Source organism: Neoarius graeffei, chromosome 19 (assembly GCF_027579695.1).
Source record: "Neoarius graeffei isolate fNeoGra1 chromosome 19, fNeoGra1.pri, whole genome shotgun sequence".
In the NCBI taxonomy this organism is placed as follows: domain Eukaryota; kingdom Metazoa; phylum Chordata; class Actinopteri; order Siluriformes; family Ariidae; genus Neoarius; species Neoarius graeffei.
Window position 1 is genome coordinate 15,717,460 of NC_083587.1, and position 13,708 is coordinate 15,731,167.

The 13,708-nt window shown below is 40.2% G+C and overlaps 1 protein-coding gene across 4 annotated transcripts in view; it reads left to right on the plus strand.

The window, feature by feature from the left end:
• nup58 (nucleoporin 58) overlaps positions 1-13,708 on the plus strand; it is an 80,619-nt gene that overhangs the window by 43,088 nt on the left and 23,823 nt on the right. For all 4 annotated transcript variants that reach the window (XM_060899725.1, XM_060899726.1, XM_060899727.1 and 1 more), the window contains exon 6: positions 9,184-9,358. In XM_060899725.1, coding sequence (XP_060755708.1) covers positions 9,184-9,358 — 175 coding nt within the window. The remainder of the gene's footprint in view (positions 1-9,183; positions 9,359-13,708) is intronic.

The following is a 13,708-nucleotide window of genomic DNA, read 5'->3' on the forward strand; positions in this document are numbered from 1 at the left end:
TCCAACATGACAACAACCCGAAGTACACAGCCAAGAGAACAAAGGAGTGGCTTCAGAGAAAGTCTGTGAATGTCCTTGAGTGGCCCAGCCAGAGCCCAGACCTGAATCCAATTGAACATCTGTGGAAGGAGCTGAAAATGGCTGCATCCCGATGCGCCCCATCCAACCTGATGGAGCTTGCAAGGATATGCCAAGAGGAATGGGCAAAAATATCCAGAAACAAGTGTGCCAAGATCGCAGCTTCTTTCCCAAGATGCCTTGAAGCTGTAATTGCTGCCAAAGGTGCATCAACCAAGTATTAGGCTAAGGGTGCGTACAGATATGTAACCCCTAAATAACCTACAGTGGAGGAAATAATTATTTGATCCCTTGCTGATTTTGTAAGTTTGTCCACTGACGAAGAAATGAACTTTCTATTATTTTAATGGTAGGTTTATTTTAACTGTGAGAGACAAAACATCAAAAAGAAAATCCAGAAAATAACTTCATATAAAAGATATAAACTGATTTGCATTTCTTTGAGTGAAATAAGTATTTGAACCCTCTAGCAAACAAGACTTAGTATTTGGTGGCAAAACCCTTGTTGGCAAGCACAGCGGTCAGATGTTTCTTGTAGTTGATGACCAGGTTTGTGCACATGTCAGGAGGAATTTTGGTCCACTCCTCTTTGCAGATCATCTCTAGATCATTAAGGTTTTGAGGCTGTCGCTTCAACTCGGAGCTTCAGCTCCCTCCATAGGTTTTCTATGGGATTAAGGTCCGGAGACTGGCTAGGCCACTCCATGACCTTAATGTGCTTCTTCTTGAGCCACTCCTTTGTTGCCTTGGCTGTATGTTTTGGGTCATTGTCGTGCTGGAAGACCCATCCACGACCCATTTTCAGTGTCCTGGCAGAGGGAAGGAGGTTGTCACTCAGGATTTTACGGTACATGGCCACGTCCATTCTTCCGTTGATGCGGTGAAGTAGTCCTGTGCCCTTAGCAGAGAAACACCCCAAAGCATAATGTTTCCACCTCCATGCTTGACAGTGGGGATGGTGTTCTTTGGGTCATAGTCAGCATTTTTCTTCCTCCAAATATGGCGAGTTGAGTTAATGCCAAAGAGCTCAATTTTGGTCTCATCTGACCACAGCACCTTCTCCCAATCACTCAGAATCATTCAGGTGTTCATTAGCAAACTTCAGACGGGCCTGCATGTGTGCCTTCTTGAGCAGGGGGACCTTGCAGGCACTGCAGGATTTTAATCCATTACGGCGTAATCTGTTACCAATGGTTTTCTTGGTGACTGTGGTCCCAGCTGCCTTAAGATCATTAACAAGCTCCTCCTGTGTAGTTCTAGGCTGATCTCTCACCTTTCTCGTGATCATTGATACCCCACGAGGTGAGATCTTGCGTGGGGCCCCAGACCTAGGTCGATTGATGGTCATTTTGTATTTCTTCCATTTTCGAACTACTGCAGCAACAGTTGTCTCCTTCTCACCCAGCTTCTTGCTTATGGTTTTGTAGCCCAGTCCAGCCTTGTGCAGCTCTACAATCTTGTCTCTGACATCCTTAGACAGCTCTTTGGTCTTGCCCATGTTGGAGAGGTTGGAGTCTGATTGATTGATTGATTGATTCTGTGGACAGGTGTCTTTTATACAGGTGTCAATTTAAGACAACTGTCTTTAATGCAGGTAACGAGTTGATTAGGAGTGTCTAACTGGTCTGTGGGAGCCAGAACTTTTTAATGGTTGGTAGATCAAATACTTATTTCACTCAACGAAATGCAAATCTCATTTCATTATCTCTAGCCGCTTTATCCTGTTCTACAGGGTCGCAGGCAAGCTGGAGCCTATCTCAGCTGACTACGGGCGAAAGGCGGGGTACACCCTGGACAAGTCGCCAGGTCATCACAGGGCTGACACATAGACACAGACAACCATTCACACTCACATTCACACCTACGCTCAATTTAGAGTCACCAGTTAACCTAACCTGCATGTCTTTGGACTGTGGGAGAAACCGGAGCACCCGGAGGAAACCCACGCGGACACGGGGAGAACATGCAAACTCGGCACAAAGGCCCTCGCCGGCCACGGGGCTCGAACCCAGACCTTCTTGCTGTGAGGTGACAGCGCTAATCACTACACCACCGTGCCGCCCGAAATGCAAATCAATTTACAGTTAGGTCCATAAATATTTGGACAGAGACAACATTTTTCTAATTTTGGTTCTGTACATTACCACAATAAATTTTGAACAAAACAATTCAGATGCAGTTGAAGTTCAGACTTTCAGCTTTAATTCAGTGGGTTGAACAAAATGATTTGCATACAAATGTGAGGAACTAAAGCATTTTTTTAAACACAATCCCTTCATTTCAGGGGCTCAAAAGTAATTGGACAAATTAAATAATTGTAAATAAAATGTTCATTTCTAATAATTGATTGAAAACCCTTTGTTGGCAATGACTGCCTGAAGTCTTGAACTCATGGACATCACCAGACGCTGTGTTTCCTCCTTTTTAATGCTCTGCCAGGCCTTTACTGCAGCAGTTTTCAGTTGCTGTTTGTTTGTGGGCCTTTCTGTCTGAAGTTTAGTCTTTAACAAGTGAAATGCATGCTCAATTGGGTTGAGCTCAGGTGACTGACTTGGCCATTCAAGAATATTCCACTTCTTTGCTTTAATAAACTCCTGGGTTGCTTTGGCTTTATGTTTTGGGTTATTGTCCATCTGTATTATGAAACGCCGACCAATCAGTTTGGCTGCATTTGGCTGGATTTGAGCACACAGTATGTCTCTGAATACCTCAGAATTCATCCGGCTGCTTCTGTCCTGTGTCACATCATCAATAAACACTAGTGACCCAGTGCCACTGGCAGCCATGCATGCCCAAGCCAGCACACTGCCTCTGCCGTGTTTTACAGATGATGTGGTATGCTTTGGATCATGAGCTGTACCACGCCTTCACCATACTTTTTTCTTTCCATCATTCTGGTCGAGGTTGATCTTGGTTTCATCTGTCCAAAGAATGTTCTTCCAGAACTGTGCTGGCTTTTTTAGATGTTTTTAGCAAAGTCCAATCTAGCCTTTTTATTCTTGAGGCTTATGAGTGTCTTGCACCATGCAGTGAACCCTCTGTATTTACTTTCATGCAGTCTTCTCTTTCTGGTAGATTTGGATATTGATACGCCTACCTCCTGGAGCGTGTTGTTCACTTGGTTGGCTGTTGTGAAGGGGTTTCTTTTCACCATGGAAATTATTCTGTGATCGTCCACCACTGTTGTCTTCTGTGGGCATCCAGGTCTTTTTGCATTGATGAGTTCACCAGTGCTTGCTGTCTTTCTCAGGATGTACCAAACTGTAGATTTTGCCACTCCTAATATTGTAGCAATTTCTCGGATGGGTTTTTTCTGTTTTCGCAGCTTAAGGATGGCTTGTTTCACCTGCATGGAGAGCTCCTTTGACCGCATGTTTTCTTCACAGCAAACTCTTCCAAATGCAAGCACCACACCTCAAATCAACTCCAGGCCTTTTATCTGCTTAATTGAGAATGACATAATGAAGGAATTGCCCACACCTGCCCATGAAATAGCCTTTGAGTCAATTGTCCAATTACTTTTGGTCCCTTTAAAAACAGGGTGGCACATGTTAAGGAGCTGAAACTCCTAAACCCTTCATCCAGTTTTAATGTGGATACCCTCAAATGAAAGCTGAAAGTCTGGACTTTATGTCCCTGTACATTATATAACTATAACTTGAATATGTTTCAGTAAACAGGTAAAAAAAAAAACAAAATTTGTGTCCGTGTCCAAATATATATGGACCTAACTGTATATATTTTATAAAATGTGATTTTCTTTTTGATATTCTATCTCTCACTGTTAAAATAAACCTACCCTTAAAATTATAGACTGTTCATATTTTTGCCAGTGGGCAAACTTACAAAATCAGCAAGGGATCAAATAATTATTTCCTCCATTGTATTTTTGTCAGTAAAATAAAATAGCATATTTTCTAAAAACTTGTTTCACTTCGTAATTATTGGCGATCATGTGTAGACGTTTGAGACAAATAATGAACTCAATCTGTTGTAGAACAAGTCTGTAATGTAATAAAACATGGAGAAGGTGAAAGGGGTGTGCAGACTTTCTGGCTTGACTGTATAAAATGGCTGGATTTCAGTAAGTGTTCTCGCCGCAGCTCTTGGTCCCTGAACGAGCGAACGAGCAGGAGGATGTTTTTCTTTAAGTCGCTGTGGATCAGGGTGTCTGCTAAATGCTGTAAACATCATAAAAATGTAAACGTCATGAGAGATAATTTACCTTCCAAACAGGGCTTTACATTAGCACCTGCCCACCTGCCAAATGCGGGTAAAATTCGGCTTTGGTGAGTAATGACTTTAGTCCCACTCTAGCTACTTTGGCGGGTGGTTTATTCTGTGGTATGACAATATATTTTAATCGTAGTTTTCTCTGAAGGCATCTGATATAATAAACGCATTGCAATGTAATATTACGCGCCTACAGCTCCCATGAGCACCTGCATAAACATTCTGACAACATGTTAGAATTGTTTTGAACAGGGCTTTTCAAAGTGTGGGGCGTGCCTCCCCTAGGGGGCGCCAGAGTTCTTCGGGGGGGGGCGCACAACGTGAGGAAAAATAAACCAGAATAAGTTACTATCGCGGACATTTAGCGAACTTCAGCTAGCCTTTGCCAGAGACAAAATGGATCGATTTTTAGTACCTAAAGCTACAGTGAGTGAGGAGACAGAGTCTGGGCCAAGCAAAAAAAGAAGAAAGTATGACCACGATTATTTAAAGTTTGGATTTTCATGGACTGGATCTGAAGATGCTCCACTGCCACAGTGTGTTGTCTGCCAAGAGGTGCTAGCTAACGATGCTATGAGATGTTTAAAATGTGTAAAACAAGATGTTTTAAAAAAAGCACAGATGTTTAAAATGTGTTTAAAAAAAAGTTTTTAAAAAGCACAGATGTTTAAAATGTGTAAAAAAAAAAAGGTTTTAAAAAAGCACAGATGTTTAAAATGTGTAAAAAAAAAAAGAGGTTTTAAAAAGCACAGATGTTTAAAATGTATATAAAAAAGAGGTTTTAAAAAAGCCCAGATGTTTTAAAATGTGTAAAAAAGAGGTTTTAAAAATGCACAGATGTTTAAAATGTGTTAAAAAAAGGTTTTTAAAAAGCACAGATGTTTAAAATGTGTAAAAAAAAAGGTTTTAAAAAAGCACAGATGTTTAAAATGTATAAAAAAAGGTTTTAAAAAAGCACAGATGTTTTAAAATGTGTAAAAAAAGAGGTTTTAAAAAAGCACAGATGTTTAAAATGTGTAAAAAAAAGGTTTTAAAAAAGCACAGATGTTTAAAATGTGTAAAAAGGTTTTAAAAAAGCACAGATGTTTAAAATGTATAAAAAAGAGCTTTTAAAAAAGCACATGTTTAAAATGTGTAAAAAAGAGCTTTTAAAAAAGCACATGTTTAAAATGTGTAAAAAAGTGGTTTTAAAAAAGCACAGATGTTTAAAATGTGTAAAAAAGTGGTTTTAAAAAAGCACAGATGTTTAAAATGTGTAAAAAAAAAGGTTTTAAAAAAGCACAGATGTTTAAAATGCGTAAAAAAGGTTTTAAAAAAAGCACAGATGTTTAAAATGTGAAAAAAAAAGGTTTAAAATGTGTAAAAAAAGAGGTTTTAAAAAGCACAGATGTTTAAAATGTGTAAAAAAAAGAGGTTTTTAAAAAGCACAGATGTTTAAAATGTGTAAAAAAAAAAGGTTTTAAAAAAGCACAATGTTTAAAATGTGTAAAAAAAAAGGTTTTTAAAAAGCACAGATGTTTAAAATGTGTAAAAAAGGTTTTTAAAAAAAGCACAGATGTTTAAAATGTGTAAAAAAAAAAAAAAGGTTTAAAATGTGTAAAAAAAAAAGGTTTTAAAAAGCACAGATGTTTAAAATGTGTAAAAAGGTTTTAAAAAAGCACAGATGTATAAAATGTGTAAAGAGGTTTTAAAAAAGCACAGATGTTTAAAATGTGTAAAAAAGAGGTTTTATAAAAGCTCATATGTTTAAAATGTGTAAAAGAAAAAAATGTGTACAACACCCATTTTTTAAAATACGAATGGAACATTAAGTATAGCAACAAGAAAAATTGTAAGGGGGGGGGGGGTGCTGTTGTTTATTTGCTCTCTGAGGGGGGGCTGACTCTCCCACACTTTGAAAACCCCTAGTTTAGAACGTTCGTTAATGGCTCAGATAAAATCAGTTATGCGGTAACCTGCCGTTAATGAACGAAGCAACAAAGTTGCTGACAACTGACAAGCGCACTATGTGGCGGCATATAGCTGGAGTTTCAAACCCTGCTGCTCAGGGAAAAAGGGGCAGAGATGATCAGGGCCGGAGCAGCATTTTAAAATCCCCGAGGTCCGTGATGCGCAAAGCGTGCGCCGAAAATGTTCGACATATTTAAATGAGAGGGGTGAATTACATGCCACACGAGATCTATTCCTGAAATTACTTTTAATGGTGTTTGAACTGAATATCATCAGTTTTGTAAAAAAAAAAAATCATGTGGCAAGAGTAAGAATAATTTAAGCTTGTTTAATGGTTTGATCTGGCCCAAGCAATGAGGACAAAAGATCCCCTAACCATGTAGCCTATGGAACTGAGATACATTAACAATCTGGCATCTGTTATACCTACACACACAAAAAAAAAATTCTGGGAAAAAAATCAGTACACGCCACCATGTTTTAGGCAAAGTTATCCAAGGCAAACATAAGTTGAAACTTTCCACTCTATTGCTTTGGCTTATCGAATGATTTATTTTTAAAATCACAAACAAGGCAGGCTACAACTGCGCTGCTGCACATGTAGTCCAGAGTAAACCTGAAAAGTAAACCCGATCTGCTCAGAGAGTCATATGAGCTCTTCTTTAGCCTCTTTCAAGATATTGAATATAGGGTTTTGATGGCGCATCCTATATGGAAAGCTACTAGAGGCAAAACATGGCCACGTTCACATTACACCACAGGTTCCTGAATGTGTTCCTGAATGCACCATTTTCCCCTGATTCAGCTATAATCAGCTAATTAACTAATTATACAACGGTTCAGTAATATACAGACTCACTAATTTGATTGGCTGAGCAGCGTTCCATTAGTGCCCAGTATAACCGAACTGGGACATTACCCCTTTTCGACCCACAGAGAACGGATTCTGTTCTTGTTCAAAGAATCCTGAATGGAATTGGTTCAAGAACCTGTTCCCTGTTGGTCGAAAAGGCGTACCTACTCATTTGTAAGGGTTTTTTTTTTTTTGGGTAGGCTGTAGCTACGATGTCATCATGTTGTCAGAATCAGTGTAATGCATCTCTCATAACCCGGGACGGAACAGTACCGTTGTGTGTGTGTGTGTGTGTATTATTTACCAGCTGGGGGGTCCGTATCGTGAAATACCATGACCGAGGTCTTGAAAATACTGACTGAGGCCTCTGGGCCGAGGTCACGGTATTTCACGATACGGACCAACCTTAAGCTGGGAAATAATATATTTTATTTTTTCATCTCATCTCATTATCTCTAGCCGCTTTATCCTGTTCTACAGGGTCGCAGGCAAGCTGGAGCCTATCCCAGCTGACTACGAAGTTCGAAAATGTAAATTTAACAGCTTCATGAAAGTGCGCTGATGGTTACCATGGAAACCCCGTGTCTCCTGCACTGCGTTCCTCCCCCAAGTCGCGCGTGCGCGCTCATTCGCTTTTGTGTTCTTGGTCTCAGAGCCGCGCGCACCAAACAGAGACAGAATCAACGTTTAACATCATGAACAATGCACTTTTTATGGAGACGTTTTAATGTTATTCTTTTTTTTTTTTTTTTTTTTATCCAGTTGAATATTTAGCATACATATGTATTTTCAGCTCTTAAAAATGACCGAGGTCCGGACCGCGGGGGCCTCAGAGCTGGCTGCGGCCATGGAAGATAAGACAGTTCAATGACAAATGGAAGTTCGGGTGAGATTGGCTAGTTCATAGCAAAACCAAAAATACCCTGTACTGTGAAGACTGTAGAAAGTCTGGCAAAGACAGGCACCAGTAATTTTAAACTCGAAACTATAAAGGACCACGAAAAGTCAAATGCACTCATCAGTACTATTACATCAAAACCGGCAAAGACGGCTGGTCACTACAGGACAGCATTGCTTTCAGTCCCTGGCTGAACTGGAGAGGATGGAGCTGCTGTTTAGAAACGTTCACGCGATTGTAAAGAAGTTGATCCTGCCCCAGCTATCAACTTATGGCCTGCTGGAAGCCTCAGGTCACGAAGACCATTTTTCATGGACCATTCAGACTCATCTGATGATGAATGTAATGAGGACATTTAATGTCTCTCTCTACACATGTTCACACACAATTAATAGATGATACATAATAATACTTGATAATACACAATACTTGCATATCAAAACATCAAATGTTTTTCAATGATGAATGCTTTGAATTGGATTTTTAATATTAGAATCAGTTCAGTTGTACTGAATGTTATTTTTCATATTATACGATATTCCATATTGTAAGGGGCTTGAATTTGAGTTCAGTAAACAGAATACTCTGTTTATATGTTTGTCTGAACTGGTTGCATGTTTTCATCTAGGGAGCGACCTTAACAGCACTGAGTATTGAGTGCTACTGTAGAGATGCATTATACGCTGCCATTCATAATTAAATCTAGATCTTCCGAACTTTAACGTATCATGGTGAATAAAAAACTTCAATTTCCTGGCATCAAAATTGTGGCGAGTGAAAAGGCTGAATGGCTAGTGACTCGGGAAAACCACTAGCCACAGTGGCCGGTGAGCAAAAAAGTTAATGTAAAGCCCTGCTTCTAAAGTACATTCAAGATATAAAAGTGCAGTAATCCGTGCTGCTGATACGAGTTGAAGTCAGTCGAGTCGAGGTTTACATTAGTTCGTCGTCTTGTATGAAAATTTACACTCGAGTAGGTTCTGAACACCAAATCCTTTGACGCTCGTATGAATGATTTGTGAGCAAATCTGTTTGTATCCAGTGTTTTTATTCTTTATTGTTGCATTCGTTTTTCTTCTTTTTGTTTAAATACCCAAGCAACAGAAAATTACTCCGATTCAGCTGAAATGAGAAATGACCCATTCGAGTTTTCCTGAAACTGTTTTTGCAGGAAGTTTGTCAAGGAGCAGAAACAGGTTCAGGAGGAGATCAGCCGCATGTCCTCGAAAGCCATGCTGAAGGTGCAGGACGACATCAAGAGCCTGAAGCAGCTGCTGTCCGTCAGCGCCAGCGGGCTGCAGAGGAACGCCCTCTCTATAGACAAGCTCAAGATGGAGACGGCGCAGGTACAGAGAGGACACGCCCGTGTTTACTGCTGAACTCCGACATAAAGAGAAACAAATGTTTAATGTCCGGCTTTTTCCTCCTGAGGCATACCTGAAAATGCCGTAAATTGTGTTTGTTTATACACAAGGCCGCTTGTATAGGGATGACGAATTTCCATTTCAGAACATTTCCAGTTCTGTTTTTCTTCCGTTTCTGTAATAAGAGATGGGAAAAGTTTCCATGTCCTGATTGATACAGTTTTGGAGTTTTGAAATCCATAAAAACAAAACTTGAGCAATAACTTTTTTTTCTTTTTTTATTCAATTTCTACTAGGGCTGTGCGATATGGGAAAAAATGAATATCCCGATACATTTTCTCCATTTCACGATATACGATATATATCTCGATATATTTAAATCTCCTCTAAAGGACCCTATGAAATCTAACTTTTACTCTTTACTGTTTTCACTACAATCCCTGCAGATTAAATAACATTCTTGGTTAACTTTACAGGTGGTTTTCAACAACACATTTTACATTTTCATGTTGGTGATTAATCACAATTGAGTTGAAATAAGACTATTTTTATTCAACAAAGATGTGGCACAAACTGCAAAAACAATCTTGAAAATTGCAACAAAGGGGCCGTACAATACAGAGCTGCTCAGAGCTCAAACCAATAAAGTGCAAGCTCAACACTGAGAAAGACATTTAGCCTAAATAAGAAAAGTGCTCATTCATTAAATTATTTAAAAAATAGATCTCCAAGCTATTAACCTGACTACTGCAGGGGTGATAGCGTTCCGGCGCCGCGCCGGATTTCCGGCGTACCGTGGCTGGGGAAAAAAAAAATCTAGTTCGCCCATTGTCCTGTGTCATTCTGAGATGCGCAGATAGACAGTAAAGGGAATTCGCATGATATGGAACTAGTGGGGAAAAAAGTGCCTTTTCCCACTAGTTCCATATCATGCGAATTCCCTTTACTGTCTATCTGCGCATCTCAGAATGACACAGGACAATGGGCGAACTAGATTTTTTTTTTTTTTCCCCAGCCACGGTACGCCGGAAATCCGGCGCGGCGCCGGAACGCTATCACCCCTGCTACTGAGAACCACTGGAACATTCACAATAGAGAGAGAGATTGAGGGAGAGAAGAGAGAGATCTGCAAAACATCATTTTTCTCTTTGCACACTTTTGAACTGAATGTTTTCTGGCTCTGCCTCTCAGATGTGTATAATTCCGGCTGCTGCCTTTCTTGATGACAGGGTTTTTTTGCACACTTTACAAACTGGCATTTGCTGTTCCACATCCTCCTCGCGATATCCCAAAAAATGCCAGATGACTGACCCCTTACTAGTTCTTTTAGGAACCAATTCGTCCGCTTCCATTTTTAATTTGTCGCTGAAATTGACAGAGCTTACACAGTAGCCTATGCAGCACCAGCGATTGCACGAACTGAGTCAGCGCTGTTAACCGAAACTAGAAAATCTTCCCGCCGGCAGTGTTGCCAGATACTGCTGACGTTTTCCAGCCCAAAATATGTTCAAAACCCGCCAAAACGCACTTAAAACCGCCCAATCTGGCAACACAACCGAAACTAGAAAATCTTCCCGGAAGTTCCTTTCAGCACCGAGATGTCACCCGGGATTGGTTGGCAAGTGCATGACGTTATTGTTTTCTTTACCCTTAGGCAGCCTCTCACGTTACTGCCTGGGGGACAGGGAGAAAACCACCGGGAAATGTTTTAAACAAACACAAAACGAACGCAAGTCGAAAGATGACCATAAAATACTCCATAGTTACGATATAATAATTTTATGTATCGCACACAGAATTTTCGGCGATATATCGAGTATATTCGATATATCGCACAGCCCTAATTTCTACATAATTATTGACTTTCAGGTTCAAATTAGGAAAGCGAGAGAGAGAAGTTGAAATGTGTGGTATCACCTCCGCTGAAAGACATCACAATGAAATAAGAGGTCATGTGCATGATGAAAGGTCACCGTAAATTCACAATCCCTGTGTCCAAAATCGTTCACTACTCACTATCTAGGGAATTACTCTATAGAGGACTATATAGTGAGCTCATTGGTAAAATGAAAGAACGCTTTCAGACACTAGTCCGTCGCGCTGGTATTTACATCATTACTGTCGCACAATTAAAACGTGCCAGATCAGTCAGCTGGTGGGTTTTCAAAATAATAAATACATGCATGTATTTGTGTGATAAATCCATATCGTACTGAGCGCATTTCCCACATTAATCAATACAAAGTAGCTGCATCTTTCAGTTCTTTTAAATCAAGGCTGAATCCTTTCTTCTTTGCTGCTGCCTTTTATTAAATCAAATTTCAGACTTTTAATTTGATTTCTTTCAGCGCAACCGCAATGCATGATGGGATATATTGCTTGGTTAGTAACTACCAGTTGTACACTACTTGTCGTGATGCATTGTGGGATACTTTGAGTGCACTATATAGGGTGTAAATAATCCTCACTAAGGTTTCGGACAGCACGACAAAATGGCGTCCTCGCTATATAGTGAGTAGGGAGCGATTTCCGACACAGGGAGAGTACTCAAGTCACAGAAATGGCAATGAACACGAACTGATAACCTGGTGAGGAAACAGACGGGAGACCGATTCAGCAGGATTCACCCAGACCGAGCCTTAATATCACCACTGGACATCAGTATTGTGATTTCCAGGGTCAGGCGTTCCCATTTATAATCCCCACGTCTTTATTTAAAATCCAATGAACATAAGCCCTTGTCATTTACAACGTGGCGGGACGTTGATGGTTCAACAACCCGGTTTACACCGAGATTCAATTTATTTTTCTCATCTCATTATCTGTAGCCGCTTTATCCTTCTACAGGGTCGCAGGCAAGCTGGAGCCTATCCCAGCTGACTATGGGTGAAAGGCGGGGTACACCCTGGACAAGTCGCCAGGTCATCACAGGGCTGACACACAGACACAGACAACCATTCACACTCACATTCACACCTACTGTCAATTTAGAGTCACCAGTTAACCTAACCTGCATGTCTTTGGACTGTGGGGGAAACCGGAGCACCCGGAGGAAACCCACGGGGAGAACATGCAAACTCCACACGGAAAGGCCCTCGCCGGCCACGGGGCTCGAACCCAGGACCTTCTTGCTGTGAGGCGACAGCGCTAACCACTACACCACCGTGCCCAATTTATTTTTGTTAAGAAAAAAAATCCCTCAGTGTTTAGCTGCGTGGATTAAATTTCCCAGGTTTTGAAACCGGATACCGACACAAACCTGTTTTCTGTTTCAGAGAAGCGATTCCACAGTTTCTGGGAGGGTTTTCTGTGATTGCAGAAAATCATTTTCCCTACTGATAATAATTGAAAATTTCACAAATTTTTTGTTTGTTTTTTAACTGAATACTGTTAGTGTGCAAGAATACTTTTTTTTTTTTTTTTTTTTAATTTGTCCGATTCAGTATCGCTCTTTCAGGCTAAAATGGGGGGGCTGTTTGGGGTTTGTTTCCCGTCCCCCTTTTCTTTTTTTTTCTTCTGCTATGGTTCAAACTGAGCCAGAGTTAAACAGACGACTCTGACTCATATTACAGGCGATTACTAGTCCCCCTTTTAGATGTCACGCTCTTGGGTAACTTTTGCTGTATAGTATTTCATATCTCATTCCTACTGAATCGGGGCTGAGTCACATCGGATTGAATCAAATCATGAGAATCGAATCGAGGCATCTGTGCTGATATCCAGCCCAACTCAGTAAAAAGAAGCGCTTAAGAAACACACTAAATACAAAAGGAGCAAAAAACTACTATATTCCACTGATCAGTAATAATTTTTTAATATATGCGTAAGTACATAATAATAATCCTTTTTTTTTTTTTTTGTGGAGTGCGATAATGGTGTTACACTTGTATAATTTTTGGCTAAAATCCATGTCCGACTGTTTGGATGATTGATTCATGTGAATTTAAATCTGATTTATATTTAGACTATGAATGCAAACCGCGTATAACACTGTGGTGCTAACGTCAGGAACAAAACTCTCCGATGCTAATTTTATTTCCATCCATAGTTGAGAGTTTTGTCTCAGAGCTGTATTTCTTGATGAATAAATAGAAATTCGTGCAGCACGGCAAAATAATTCTCACAGATCTGGGTCGTGGAAACAAAAATAATAAGGCTCTGTTTTGACAAAGCCGTGAGAGATGTGAGAAACGTGAATGAGTGAGTGTTCACGGCTGCGTTTTCACACCCTGCTGAGATTCAGAGAGAAGTGACAAGTCTAAAAATATTTTGTGAACACGCCGCCATGTGATTAGAAACAACACTTTATCTGACTTTTTCTTCACCGTGTCC